Source organism: Typopeltis vanoorti, chromosome 12 (assembly GCF_054136105.1).
Source record: "Typopeltis vanoorti isolate ZY-2024b chromosome 12, IOZ_Tvanoo_1.0, whole genome shotgun sequence".
NCBI lineage: Eukaryota > Metazoa > Arthropoda > Arachnida > Uropygi > Thelyphonidae > Typopeltis > Typopeltis vanoorti.
The window spans coordinates 74443628-74459856 of record NC_143560.1 but is presented as its reverse complement, the minus strand read 5'-3'; the positions used below and the strand labels follow the sequence as shown (position 1 = coordinate 74459856).

The window sequence follows — 16229 nt, the reverse complement described above, 5'->3', positions numbered from 1 at the left end:
AGAAAATCAAGAGAAGATAAAAGACAGAATGAACTACTGAATAAGAATTGTATTTTAAATAAAATTTTTAAAGAAAGAAAAACACCAAATAAGTGCATAGGCAGTGAAAAAATCAATATTTTCAAACAGAATTATGACAGGAAAAATCCAAAGACAGAGAGAGAGAGAGAGAGAGAGAGAGAGAGAGAGAGAGAGAGAGAGAGGAGAAGGAGTTATACAGTAATAAATTAGTTTTGTGACAAATTAAAAAATTGAATACAAAATCACTGGAAATACAAGAAATAATATTATTGCATTATCTGATTCCCAACGATATAAGTACAAGATGAAGAAATTAAAATAACCAGAAGGAAACACAGGATGCTCGTTCATTATTACAATGTTTATTTTAGTGATAAATGAAGTAAAAAAAAAGCAAATAAAATGAAAAATTATATATGGAATGCGAATTAAAAATGACAATGACGAGTGACCAATGCCGTAATGATACCTTTTTAGCAGCTGAAATTGAAGTTGAGTTCCCAATGCATTTAATAATGGAGCCCAAATAAAAAATAGGAAGATATTCATAGAAAAAAATGAAACAGTTGCTAGAAATAATTCACATTTAAATTACAAATTAAAACAAAAAGTAATTGAGAGAGTTAACAGAAAATTATTTAGAATCAAGTACAACTAAATAACTTTGACAATACACAAAACGAAATATAAAAGTAAGTAATAAATCGAGTGGAATAGCCTGGATGTCTTAATATAAGATATGCATATATTCTACCAAGAATGTCTAGACGTCTTAAATTAAGATTTTGTTGAAGAATAACAAAATAAATAAAGAAACAAAACATACGATCTACAAAGGTCACACTAATATAAGCAGAAGAATAGCATGCAGTATCTAAAACAATAAAAGAGTTAAACTAGTAAAGAAAACATTAAGAAGAATTGATCGCAATAATATTAAAAGAAATTAGCAATAAGAGAAACAGGGAAAGATTTTAAAGACAGTCATTTAAAAGATTAAATTTGAAAAATAACAATAAAAAACTGGATGCTAATGTTTCTGGGAAGAGGGGGCCCAAAGTCCCTTTTGAAAACAAGAACATTACATGCAGCTCCAGTTGAGAGTGAAGAAGAAGAAGACGCTGTTAAAGACTTAAGAAACGACACATAAAAATGTAATGCCTTTCAGCCTTTAAATGACAATTGATGAAGAGGATTAAAAGCACTGCCTTGTTCTGCACATAATCCTCCCAAAAATAACATTCATCCCGTTGATGCCTGCATTTTTCCATTGTGATTATTTGTCATCTCATTAATAGTTAGGAAAACAGTCTACGAAAGATGGAAACCCCTCAAAAATTATCTTTTGGATTTAAGTAGCTTTACATTTCAATACTTAGAAAAGTCAGATAAATATTGAAACAAGCAAAAAAGTGAAATGCATCGAAATAATTTCTTTCGAAATTCTGGACAACACCACACGAAGTCCGCGATGTCCGTTATAACATTAGGATCAATCGATTCCTTTTGCTGACTGTGATCAGAGCTTCATTCACTATGTTCAAAGAGGCAATTGGTCCATAAGCCTTTAAAGGTATTTTGTATTTAATAGAAATAAAGTCTTTAACAGAAATAAAGCTTTATATAGCCTATTATGATTTTCGTGAATAGTTCATTAAATTAGTCTAATCATTAACGAACTACCTGGCTTGGAAACAAGGAATGAAGAGGATTCAAGCACAACATCAAAACCGTATACTGTCCTCCGGCAATTCCATTTTGAATCTCTGAAAGGACTCTTCCTATTTTTCTTCCTTTTACAGGCATACAGCTTTCTATGTACACATTTTTTATTTGTCCTTAAGTAAATATTATTCGAAGAGCTGGAGGGAAATGAATTTAATCAGCAAACAAAGAGATACAAAATCAGCAAAGAAACAGGTTTTTGTTTCCGAATACGAAAACCGGTCTTCTCATTAACTGAGTAAGTTTATTTAGTGTAACGTTTGCAGATTTTTTCGATGTAATTTTAATCATTATTTGATAAAGCCAGCTTACTATAAATGTTAGGTAGGCACTGGCAACAAAGTAGTATTTAGAATCTTTCAGCATGAAATTACGAATTAATTTTATAATTCGGTACACATTGTCTATTCTTCAATGAGTAATTGCTTTTTTTGTGGACCGGAAGCTGTGAAAATAAAATAAAAAATAAATGAAATAGACACGACCTCTATGTGAATGCTTCACATGGTTGAAGGAGTTCAATAAATATAACTAAATAATAAAAGAAATCAGTTCAATATAAAGGAGCTTTTGTCAATAAACATTAGCGTATATGGGGGGTTAATAATTTGTTTTTTAATCAATAGTACTTACTAATCGTTGTTCTTGTAGAAAGGCTTATAAGTTAGTTGAACATGATTATTAAATAACTTCAGGAATTCACAAAGTATACTAGAATATGAATTAAATTAAACTTTAATATATATTTCCAATATTTCGGAAACGTCACGTTTCCATCCTCATGGGAACTTAAAATAAAGACACGTGCACGCAGGCACTACACAACAGCAAATGAAGACGAAGCACTAATCGTTGGACTACCAAATGTTCCGAAAACAGTTTAGCTGCAGCTTGGTACAATACATAATGAGAACGTGGCTTACAGATAATAACAACCCAACACACACGTGTCCATTCACGGGGATTTTGCAATAGGTTGAACAGGTGATGTTTAGTTAAAATTTTAAATATATAGGGAATGCAAATTGCTGTATGAAGGGATTTTCACGCACAGTAGTGTACAGAGAGTACACTATTGTGCGCGAGTTGTTCAATAAACAAAACTGAAAACAAAACAGAGAAATCTGCAACATCCAGTGGCAATCCTGAGACAAAAGACGATTTGTTGCTGCGATTAGTCTAATAATGTTAAAAGAATTAAGGAAAATAGTGGATGAACCCCAGTTAATCAGATGGCAGCATACCATTGGTCTACAAGACCCGCTTCTTCGTATTGTCAAGGATCGGAAAGTACCAGATGATCGTACCAAATCCAAGTCCTGTCATCATTCATTCAATCCATCTACATCTTGACTACTGTTGGTATAAAGACATCGACACTGAAGCAGGGTTATAACAATAACCCTGCCTTCTAAAGATTCGTAGCTGAACTTGATTGAGCCGAAACATGATATCAGAAAAGTACTGAGAATAATGCTTCCTTATGCGAACGTAAATATGTATATTCAATAGGCAAAAATGAAACATGAATAAAACCGGTAAACCAAGGAAAATGATGAATCAAATCGACGATAGATTTGGAAAGATTAAGAATTAAAATTATGAAAACTGAAGGAATTTTGAAAACTAAAAATTAAAGAACAAAAAAGTAACAGCAACTAGTAATACAGGGCCAGCATGTGCTGGCAGCTTCGTGGGAATCGTCATCAGACTAAGACAGCATAAAAATGACCAAGGCATTAGGATTAATTGAGTTTGTTATTAAAGGTTTGTTAGGTCTATTAGTGAGAATTAATGCGGCATACCAACAACAGTTGAGAGAGAGAGCACTTTTCTCTTTTACTTTTATGCTGATAGAAAAATACTGATGAGCGCGAGCGTTTTTTGTCTGTGTGTGTCTTTTCTGTAAGATTTAAAATTACAAGGTATTTCAGACTGCAACAAGCCACCTAGATCTTCCTTTGCATCAATCCACCTGTATCTTGGTCTTCCTCTGGGTCGTTTTCCTGCCAACCTGGCAGAGAACACTTGTTTTGCTAATCTTTCTTCGCCCATTCTGTTTAAGTGACCATACCACCTGAGATTAGCCCTGCTAGCGTATTCCTGGATGCTGACAATGTCGTGTTCTTTCCTAATATCCTCGTTTTTAATATGATATTGCCATTGATGCCATCTGTTCATGCCTCTAATCTTTCTCAGAACTCTCATATCTGCGGTCTCTAGTCTTTGGTCAATTGTTTTACTTCTGACCCAGCTCTCAGATCCATAACTTAAAATAGGTTTGAACACTGTCTTGTATACAGCTAATTTAGTGTTTTGACTACTTTATTTCTTATTCCATATACATTTATTCATTTGTCTTCCTACCATATCAGCTTTTCTAATTCTGTTGTCTATTTCCATAATATATATTCCATTTTCTCAAAACATAGTGCCCGAAGAGCTGAAATGTTTCACTTTTCTATTTGTTTCCCCAATTGGGATGTCGCTGATCTTCCCATGCTCCTCCCAGTTTTCATAGTCTTTATTTTTTATTGCAAATTTGTTACAGTAGTTATCCACTTTAGTAAAAGCGACCAAGACTTCTACTGGATGTATACAGTAGTATATCATCTACATAAAGTAAATAACTGTAATCAATAATTCCAATTTTAACATTACATTTAATGCCATATTCTTCTTAATGTGATCCATATAAATGATGAATAAAGAGAAGATGGTGTGCCTCCTTGTCTTACACCTGATTTTACATCAAACTATTTGTTATATTCTTTCAATTCTAAATGTTAACTTACGCTTTAAATACGGACAATATACCGCTATGTTTACACCCTATAATTGTAGTGTTTTAGTATCTTTTCTGTTGGTACTTTATAATATGTCTTTTCGAGATCTACAAATCTTAAAAATATCTCTGCTATATTCCTATGATTTCTCGACTATTTGTCGTAAAGTAAAGATCTGACCGTGACAGTCACCATTTGGCTTGAATCCAGCTTGTTCTTCCCCAGTTTATCTTAGCCTCTTCTCAAGTATGCTTGCATAAATCTTATCTGGAACACTCCGCAGACACATTCCTCTGTAATTCTCACATCCACTTTTATTTCCCTTCTTACAGATGGGTACTTATGAGAGCTCACCTCCAATAATCCAGAATTTAACCTTCTGACCACGACTTCTAAATTATGGGACGTAGCCATATAAAACTTATATACCTTCGTATTTGTGCATTTCTGGTCGAATAGTATCGACTCCAACTGTCCGCTGTATTTCCTCATTTCAGGTTTTGATGGTTTTTTCCACCTGAAGAAAGAGTCTACGTTTGTTTAGTTATTTTAACACATAATTTTGCTTTTTTCTCCATCTGCTTTCATGGCATCTGATAAGATGAACTGAAGAAGTTAATTAAACGAGTAATCCTTTCCAATGAATACTCCTAACATTTCTTGAGTACACTTGAAGTTCGGTTTTCCTGTCCATGCAAACACATTGATTGCATTTCTTTCTTGTTTGAATCTCTCAACAAATTCTTCAAGAGTTTGCAAGATCTCCAAGGTTTAATTACTTTTTAGACTCTCGTAGTTCACTTCTAAAAGCTGATCAACTTTGATTCTTTTTAAAACTTTGGTACATCTACTAAAATATATTGTTTTTAAACTTTAATGATATAAATCCACGTTCTTCATCTGTTATCTTATTTTATAATAAAGAATACCTGAATTACAATCAGTTTTACCGAGATAATATATTGATGAAATGTTTACATTTATACACTTTCTATTGTAATCCCTATTACTGGAACATAAAATATGCCATGTGACAATAAGAGAGATGGAAAATATCGTCCTTGACAATACATTTGCTAGAATTGGCACTTAGCTGGTTGGCAGATGGAATATATCCGCTGTCCAATTATTAGGTGATAGTCAGTCCCAATATCTTTTCAACAAAGGGCATCATCGCTTATGGTTGTGCTAACTAACAAAGTGTTTTGAAATTACGAACCAAGCACTAGCACTAGCCGTAGGTGAATTAAGATATATTAGCCAATAACAGAAATATTAAAAAAAAATAGATCGCATCTTTTTAGCAGATAATATGGTGTATAGGGGGAGGGTCTGAATCTCATTTATTAACGGCTAATAAAGTTTGTTTTGATGAAACAAAGAAGTGTGCTAAGATGGATACACGTAGAAGGACGTCAATTAGCTGATATCTATACAAAGAATAAAAGAGGCACAGCAGAGGAAATATCAAGGTCGACATATTGATCCTCGCTATATTAAGGATGATAATTAACCTTGCCGAATAGCACCAGAAAAATGCCCTTTCATGCAACCCACGTCGTGAAATGATGTGACTTGAAAACTGCAAATAGTACAGAAGAAATATAATTAACTCATCTGATAAAAAGAAAGAACTTTAATAAATCAGCGGGGGAGGAAGGTTGCGCATCTGGGTGTGAGAGTAACTTTAACAGTAGCCAGATTGTTACGAGCCTCACTTAATGACGTTTACCAAAAATAACACACTTTTTGAGGTGTGTGTGTGTGTGTGTGTAGAAATTCTTCGTGACAGTAATCCGTCGCTTCCTGACAAGAGACGGGATAATAGCGGATTGAAAAGCTACTATGGAGAATTTCCGGGCCGACATGCGTGAAAAGGGAAAACCAAGCCTGTTGAAGAGACGGAGACAAGAAGATTTGCTCTTTGATCATGACGTAATCACACTTCATGTAATGTTTGGCAAATTACTTTTTCTCCTTTTCATTTTATCTCTATCTTACTTCGTTTTCTAAAGTTTTCCTTAGTGAAGAAACTCACCTTCTTCATCTTCATATACAACGGCGACTGACTTCCAGTTCCTGGAGATAATCACATCGGCATATGCTTTACTTAGAGTTCTCACTTCCGGATAAAGATTCACCGTGAATTGGCCGATGATCTCCCTAAAGTCCCACTTATTCTTCACGTAAGGAAGGTTTAAAGCATGAAACGTAGACTCCACTAAAGCACCAGTGACTAAGGAGGTTGGTCCGAACATGGCAATGACGTCATCGTCCACCATTGCGCACACTGAAAAGATAACAAAAGATCTCTTACAAGGTTATTGGGTCATGTTGGATGATCTTATGGGCTAATACAATAAAAGTAAAAAATCCATTTATGATTCTCAGGTTGTCCACTTAAACATTAATTTCGATTTGATTAAAATACGATTGATAGGATAAACACAAATTTGAGTTTCAGCTGAATTTATCAATAGAATTATGCAGTTAATAATAATTAACAAAAATAATCTTCATGAATATGAACACAGCCGTTGATGAAACTGCGAAAATTATGGTTGATTTTAATAAAAAATAAATGACGAGCAGACCAATCTGTGTAGTAAGAATGCAATGCATAAATTATCTTTTGTGTTGTCACTTAACACAAAGGTCCTTGAGAGCGTATTGGGGTATTTTTTCTTAACCTAGCGGAAATTTTGTAATGAAGCGACCATTGGAGAAAGAAAGTTTTCAGCATCACTACTCGAAGTATCAAATCTCTTATCCAAAAAGCTAACTGTACAGCGAAAATAATATAACTGGTATTTATTATCACCCCTTCAGAAAAATGTCTGCTCAAGCTTCTTATTCCCAAAGGAAATAAGCGAGGCCATTTAACTGTCACTGATAGCTGGCTTAAGGCTGTCAATGATTTTTATCAGTATCCGAGGAGGAGAAGACAGCTGATATACAAAACTATATTTTTAAAAAAATTAAAATGAACTTAAAATATTTAAATTCGACTTTTCAATAAAATTAATGAACAATAAAATTACTGATATAAATACAGATTAGAGTAACAAGAGAAAACATCCCTACACTATTGTTTACTCCCACTGTTTTTAAACACTTTTTAAGTACTGTTTACATAGAATAGTCAAAGCTTGTCTTTGTTTTATTTCAGATTATTTTCTCTCAAGTAAACTTAGTAATTCCATTTCCAGATTTAATTTTAGTCATTTAGTCTATGATTGGTGGGTCACCCATCGCATAACAAATTAACGATGATGAACACAATTATTCAGTGTCGAATAGGCAATGGGTACGTAGTCTGAAGAGCTGGAGGGAATTGGGAAAACGTGTAGTAAACAAAAGAGCTCTCTTTTGTGTTCTGTACAACGTTATTGACAACATTTGCTAATTGCGTTGACAGCTTAGAAAATTAGATTCATCAAAGAGTTCAGAATGCAAGGGGATGGGACTTGACAACTATTATTCTCTGTTGGTCGGGAAGACATTCAAAGAATGGATAATGGCGATTTTGTTTACATTGGCAGTATGTAACGAGGTTGTTCTAATGGGAACGTATTCGATTGACTTCGTTGATGGTGGTTGAAAGAAAATTTGTGCAAATGGAAAACAAGACACAGCGAATTAATCCATTGACTAATATCGTTTTATTTCGTATAAATAAAATGATATGACTCGGCTTCTGTAGTGGTATTAAAGAAAATTAGAAAAAATGTGATGGTGAGAAGAAATAGGAAGGAACAACCACTAAATATCTTGCTTTTTTAAGAAAAAAACATCCAATGATCTTCTCAATATTCTCTCCGTCTTTTTTTTTTATCATTTTCTAATCGAAAAGAACTGCTGAACTGGTCCAAAATTGTACTCTCCCACCGGATGCAGAAAGACGCGCGAAGATAGGTCAGACGCTCCACGCGCCGATACAGCGGGCACCAGATGGCGGAGACACGCTAAAGGATCTCTCTCCAGTGGCAAAGCGGTTGGTGTCTACATTATAGTGTGTGCGAATGCCTTGACGAAAAACTCGCTCGCCAGACGCTAAACTGATATCAGTCTGTAACTGTATCGTGGGTGTAAGTAAGAGTCTGGGAGGGATGAAATTGGCCGCTCTTGTGTCAGCTGGCGTTCACTTTGACTTTCTTCTTCTTCTGTAGGAAAATCCACTTTCTGGATTGACACGCACGTATATGTAATTGACTCAGATCCACGTGATAAAAGGAATGATAAAGCGACGGCGAGTATAGCGAATATTAAATCCAACCTTCGGTGTATGAGCACGTAATGTGCTAATACAAAGAAAGGAAGTGGGAAGATCTAGAATTCAGTTAAATAAATTCAATTTAAATAACGTTTGGCATTTTTAGACAGTGTTCATAGATGGCGCTGATGGACTCAATGCAATTGCATCAATGTTGTAAAAAGCACCACAAGAGAAAAGACAAAAATTTAAGCCTAACGTATCCAGTGAGAGAACCAGTCAATATAGGATTCCTCTTGCAAAACTAGAGCACATTTAAGAGATTTATATTTATTTTAAACGTTTCTATACATTTGTCGGCAATCTTTAAGGAAAACGGTTTGTTTTTTACTAAAAAAACAGCTCGTGTGCGTAAATGCGAAAAGGATTCTCCAGAGCCTCACACAAATGCAAACAAAGAAACCTGTGTTTATTACTTCACCATAAGCACCTCAGGTAACAACATCTCTACCCGTTTCTGTTTAACGAAAACATGTTTTTGCTTTTATCACTACTCGAACAGATGGAATTCGGTTTGCTACTGTAAACGGGCTATCGATATGGCTTGAAACATAAGAATCTCTGTCTCTAAGCAACAACCAATAACTGTAAATGCAAGCTCACCACAAATGGGTTGGAGAAATAAAGTGTCTCCTACGTCGCAACATCTACAAATATCTTCCGTCCGCCAATAATAGCCTGAGGAGAAATCAGATTGTCGACGAAGTATGCGACACTCTACTGTTTGTATCCAAATAGATAGATGGCCAGATAGAGCGAGCGAGAGGGAGGCGAGCCTCCAACATATAGTTGGTTGTTATGGCGAGATGTACACCTGCTGTAAGATGACAGTCAACAGGGAAGCGTGAAAGAAAATTCCAATCCACAGTTTTCCTCGGGAGACGAAGAGATTCCCGTAAACATTACAGGGAGAAAAGGAGTTACCACAGCTCATGAATTTTGAAGTTTCTACAAGATTTTCGATACAATTCCAAATATTCTAAGAAATCTTCAGAATAGTTATAATATTTTAAGTATTAATTCCTAACGAACTGATATTCATTTTCTATTAATTCAAATATCGGTATAATCAACTATTAATTTGGCTCCCGTCATTTTCCCGATGAGGAGGCGAAGGTTCCTGTATATTTATGAATTCCACTTTTATTTAAAACTCTCGCTTGGATCGTCATCAAAGTTGTGAATGTCCTCACAGTTAAGTGGAGAATTACGTCAACGTTTACGTCATAGCGCCTTTTCTTCTACGTCACAAACTCCATTAGAAGAGTGTGGTTGTTATAGAAACGGAGGAAAGGACTAAATAGTTTATAAAATTTCAAACTCACTCCATCCAATGATTCCATACCATCACTATACTTTTTTTTTATTATTTTCCCTCGTTTTCTTTATAAAAAAATAAAATAAAAATGCTCTTTTACGTAAGGGAAAAGGGCACGGCCGTTATTCTGGGCGAAGAGAAAACGCTCACCCTTCCATAGATTTCCGATATGTCCCAGAACGCCAGCGGAGCGTTGTAAAAGAAAACATAAGTTGCGTGTCTCGAAGGAGAGCTGGAGAAAAGTTTTCTCGATGGATTGCCCATCAATCTGTCTGTCAGCAAAGCTATGAGACTAGGGGAGAGGGGTGAAGAGGGGGCTGGTAATGTGCACCAGCATGGTGAACACAATCGAGCCCTTCTGGTAGTCTGACAGGTATAAATACGAGGGGTGATGCACAATGAGTCATGCAGGTAAACTGAAAGATAAACCTTTCGAGGGGTTGCAGTAGGGCTGGGGGGGGAGGAAGGCTTTCCTGCTATGAGGGAGTTCTTTGGAGTGAAGCTTTGATAGAACATTTTTATGGGCTTCGTCTCGCGTCACCACTTTAGGTGTCGATTAATGGCAAATCAATACATAAGGAAGGATTAGATTTATTCGAAGACACGCTTTGGAATTTCTTGAGAAACTGTGTTTAGTGGCAAAATAATAAAAAAAGAAGAATGCAAGAATGGTTAGAAACAGCCATTTGTCAAATATCTTTCTCTGAACTCACACACAAATCTCAGCGAGTGCTTTACTATTTCTGAGCTTAAACAACTGATGGAGGATTTTTTTCCGTTAAGGATTTACTGTTTTGAATTCGAAGCTGTTTTGGTATTATGAGTTGTAGTTCGATTTCAATCGAGGCTGTAAGGAAACAGAAATGTACACATCTGAAGTGGTAACCCTTTTTTTAGTTTTCTTTCCTCCTAAGTGTACTCATCAAATCACAGACATTATGGTAAGTTAAAATTTACCGAATATATTTTTAAAAATGTGGCATAAATATATATATATAGAAGTAAATAGAAGGAGCAGTTGGAAGAGCGATTATAAATAGAAAAAATTGCAATATAATATATAATTAATATAAACCATATATTTTTTATTTTATGACCTTCTTCCACCCTCTATCCAAAGATAGAGTTTTAATTAGCAAAACATTTCGGATGTATAATTATCGATCGAAATATTCTTAAGATGAAATATGTAGCGCAGTGAAGTTATGCAAATCAAAGAAATTATTAGATATTTGCTCAGCTGAAGTACATGTTAATAAAATTTTGCATACAATATTTAATTTCGTAGTTTGAACATGTTTTGTTGCCATGTATTTTTGTGTATAAATATATATGTTAAAATAAATAAATATATTAAACAGATGGTTGTGAATGAAGGAGAAGATCAACTATGCTTTTGAATACACACACAAGCCAACTTATACATGAGGACAGTCGACCGTAAAATAAGCATATCGGTTTGTTCCGAATCAATCACATTTCTCGGTCAGCAAACAGAATCCATTCCACTACTGACCGGCAGACAGAACAAGCTGGAGGTCTCGCACATTTCAAAAATTCTTATGCAAACCGTTTGTCATGTCGAGTTAATAAACATGAAGGAACTAAAGAAAGATGGCGGAGACTTCAAAAGTTCTACTGAATCCATATCAAACAAAATAGAGGCTTTTTTGATCTATCGCTGCAGTGTTGACGCGATAAATAAACTAAATCGCGTATTCTCTGGCCGATTTTCCTATATGCGGGATGAAAACGTATATCCGAAAGAAAACAAAAACCTACTACCTCCGTATGAGATTGGTTAAGTAATCTTCAATTGAAAAAAGCCCACGTAACGATTCGTGACCAAACTCGAACTCGGGTCTTTTTCAAATGAAGGGTTCAATGCAGTGTCGTTCTTCTTCCAATTACAACTAAAATTTTCAAATGATTGAAAAGCGCTGATTTGGAAATGACTTCAACTTATTCGTGAAACAATAAAGACTAAACTGAAAATAGTTGGAATTCTTACAAAACTTCAGAAAATGCATATAGCATAGTAAAAAATAGAAAAAAGTAGTAAAATAAATAAATAAATAAATAGTAAAGTTATGGTTGACTTCTTTGAAAACGACATTGAAGATACACATTGCATTCAGTGGACACCCAGTATAATTAATAAACATAGAAAACATTCTTAACTCATCCCTTATAACCTTACATGGATTGGGGACCACATAAAAATAATAAAAATACCATCCAGTACTCTCATTTCGATTCTGAGCCTCCGTAGCTCAGTCCATATGGACGAAGCCCTTTGGTCGGAAAGACATGGATTCGATTCTCGTCAGTGACGTGAGGGACCTTTATCTGGTTTCTTTCGACTAAAGGTGAGTTAGCCGGTCTCATACAAGGGGGTGTTTTCAATCCCCCCAGAACAGGCAAACCTCCCCCGTGAACACACACGGATTACAGCCAGGAATACTTAAGAACGGTCCCTCCCAGCCGTAGTCCTGAATCGTCAGCTATGTAGGTCCCGAGCCTGAATAAAAATAGGGGGAACTGAGATGATGCCACACCACCATCCGCAAAAGGGGTTCACGGCCGTTGTATCATCACACGAAATAAATAAACTCCAATTGTTTTTAAAGTAATGGAGAAAACCGTTAATACGCATTTTCTAAGCCATTTTGAATCCTCCCAAGTATTAACCGGTCGCGTATGGATTCCACCACCGTCTGTCAAGAGGAATCCTCGCGCTTATCTTACTCTACTTCAGACAAATGAATGGAAAAGTTTGGATAAGGGGATGCTTTTGATATCTTTAAGACATCTGATTGTATTTGGCAGAAAGGATTATTAAAAAAAGCTCCCATCCCACCACATAGTTTGTCCTATGACTTCTGCAACCGTGAAGCACATATAGAAAGCAGAAAGATAAATGGATCTTTATGTACATCTTTATCTTTTGACAACATTCAGATCTTAAACCAACACGAGATTTCTCTTCTTGAGACTATTCTAACATCCAAATTCTCCTGACATAAACATATTACAAACATCCCCTTCACACCAACCAAACTGGAGGGTTTCTTTTCCGCTCAAGGCGTTACTTTTACCTGTGATAGCTGTTATCTCTATACAGATCAAAAATTCTTCCCACCATTGTATTCAGTTTTCGCATCTGGAGTGGTATCCTAAGAGCTCCCCTGAAGATATTTGACTCAGTACAAAAGAGAGCAGTTAGATTGATTAATGATCCATCTGTCATCAATTCACTCCATCATCTTTTACGCATATTTTAAATCTGCTGTTTTACAAATATTCCTATGATCACCGTCCATCAGAATAGCCATCATGTTCATTTAAGACTACCAAAGCAAGTATATTAAATGAACTACATTGCAATTAATAACAGGAAATGAAGTCGAAATAATGAATATTGCCTTGGATAAGTATTGACATCATTATGAAGACAATTATCCTCTTAATCTATTAAACCACATGCAGCAGCTACTAAACATTGTTTTACAGTTTTAACTCTAGACTCACATAACAAAGTTCATTGTCTTTTTTCACTCATTTTACTGCTCTTATAGAAAAGTGTGTACTTGATGAATTTCTTAAAGAGTACAAACTAGAAGTCTTCGAATCCAATGTTAATAAGCTCCTTTTTTTTTTACTTCCTCGATCTTCTTTCTATCCATTAACAGTATAATAATTACTACCGTGAATATAGGTTGAACAACCTTACTGTACAAATCTAAAAATAAATAAAAATAAAAACAAAAACTAAGCTGGCTTACTGTGTTATGTTAGCGTACCTTTATCCTACGATAGGCAAATCGGATTTTATTGCTGAGGAGTGTTATGTAAGTCTGTGTGTGGACGATATGCTACTCTTAGGTTACGTACGTGATTTTTAACCAGTTGTATATTTGGATTTGCCTTCAAATATCTTCGATGCATCGTTAGTCGTTTCAACAGGACCCACATAAGATGGTCGATCCCATTTTCAACTCTCCCCCCAACCACGTGCATTTATCTATTGGATAGTTGTCATGGCAAACTATGAACAAGGCTAACACAGGAAATCACCAGTAACTCATAAAATAATTAACTGATTTTTTGAGACAAATTTTGCAATTAAAAAATAAATTTTGTTTCTGCTACAAACTTTTGCTTGAAAGTACCAAAATTACATTTTAACCTTCACGAAAAAAAATACCAGTTTTCTTTATTCCCAAAAGATGGCACTCGTAAACGGTTTGGCATATTAAAGTCGACTTGAGAAGCTTTCTTCTATATCTTAATATAAAATTATTAATTCCTCCACATGCCAATATTTTCATCTACCCACTTTGTTATCAAGGTTTGAATTTTCATGAGCTCTTCACATTCTTCCAGCTCTGTTCTGTGCACAGTTTATGTCACCACTGGATGATTATAAACCTCCTTTATGGGCAATACTCGCATCTCCGGCCATGAATTTACCTAATAAAAGAAAATGATGATATGCCATCGTAACGCAAACTGCTTGGAATTCTCATTCTTCCAAAAAGTCATTGGCAAACGATTATTATCAAGACTTACTTTAGACTGCGAGAAAATGATAAATTGCAAAAATAAGGGCATGCTGCTCTGAATTTTAATTTGTATTCAGTTTCCATTTTTATTAAGATATATTTTAATTCTTTAAATAATTATGCCAGAATTGTATTAACCATTAATTTGTTCCAATATAGCACTATAGTATATTAATTATTTTTGTAGATTCATGAGCAAATACACTACCATAAATATTAATAATAAATAAATAAAATTTATTTAATACGATAAAAAAAGTGAATTTTTATAAATTCAACAGTTGTTCTTGTTATCCAGAAATAAGCTACTTCGGAACTTAAAGGTGATTCATTATTCATTATAACATTTCGACAAAAAAAACAACAACAAAAAACACCAGTTTGTATTTATGTGGATTTATTACTCTTTTAGGATTAGTAATATCCATAGCCAAACGCTACCCGTTAGGATATTCAAAATGGCTGATTTGGTTTTAAGAGGCAAACACGACAACAGTCACACTGAAATCAAAATAAATATGGAATTACAATAACATAAAGGAGCTACTTAGAATTATGTGATGTGGATAGTAACGAAGTTTTAGAATTCTATAAATTCGTATTAATAGCATCCTATCGCGCAGTTAGCCTAGTGGCTGTGCGCTTCGCAACCACATGCCTGTGGAAGGAGTATCCTAGGTTCGATTCCCGTCGATGACGTGAGGAGCTGAAGGATCTTCCTCAGCCAAGTTAGCCGGTCTTGGGCGTGGACAGTAGGGTTTTTTCCGCCAGTTTATCTGGGGTTTTTCATCCCGAAAAGCAGGCAAACAGGCCTTGAGAACTGAACACTACAGACATATGATACGCAGGGGCGGAGGGCTGACCACTTTATCCTGTGAACGGCTTGAGGTCTGATGATAAAATAAACCCTAGACGCCGCAAGGTAAAAGAGGGAAAGAAAGATGAGATGAGATAGCAACCCATCGAAAATTGGAGGTTATTTGGAATATAAAAATGCGGTTCAAATAAAGAGAAGAATGTTGTGTTGTTGTTGTTGTTAGTTTACGATCACAACTCGGACTCATCGCGAGAGGGCGCTCCATTCCACACAACCTTCCACGCTACTTGACGAACCATTTAAAGTTCATTTAATATTTCAGAAACTGTCTTTTAGAGTTATAAAAATTAAACATTGAAAACTGTGTAGTCTGCTTGTTTCATTACGGGATAAAACTAGCCCCCAAAATTGCAATAATGAAATCCTTCTCCCAAAATACGATTTAGGTAAAAATCTAGAAAACCAAATCTTGTTATAAGAGGTAGTAACGTCTCTTAGCTCTTAATGGTATTAAATATTCAGTCCAATACGTCATGAACCCTTCGTACAAACGACCATCGAACGCGAAAAGATCTGCGAGTGATAGACGCATAAGAACACTGCTGTGAAAGTTTTAATTTTTAGAATGTGAAGGTTACGAGGAAGTGGAGTTTACAGACGTTGCGGGATTTGCTTCGAGCCCGTTGATATCATTGAGGATAAGAAAGAATCGCCTCCTAGATTT

At 35.2% G+C, this 16229-nt stretch overlaps 1 protein-coding gene across 3 annotated transcripts in view; it reads right to left on the bottom strand.

Moving 5' to 3' along the window:
- Positions 1–16229, bottom strand: part of LOC150100891 (glutamate receptor ionotropic, kainate 2-like) — a 96463-nt gene that overhangs the window by 38701 nt on the left and 41533 nt on the right. For all 3 annotated transcript variants that reach the window (XM_090402127.1, XM_090402126.1, XM_090402128.1), the window contains one exon: positions 6571–6822. In XM_090402127.1, the coding sequence (XP_090258253.1) occupies positions 6571–6822 (252 nt within the window). The remainder of the gene's footprint in view (positions 1–6570; positions 6823–16229) is intronic.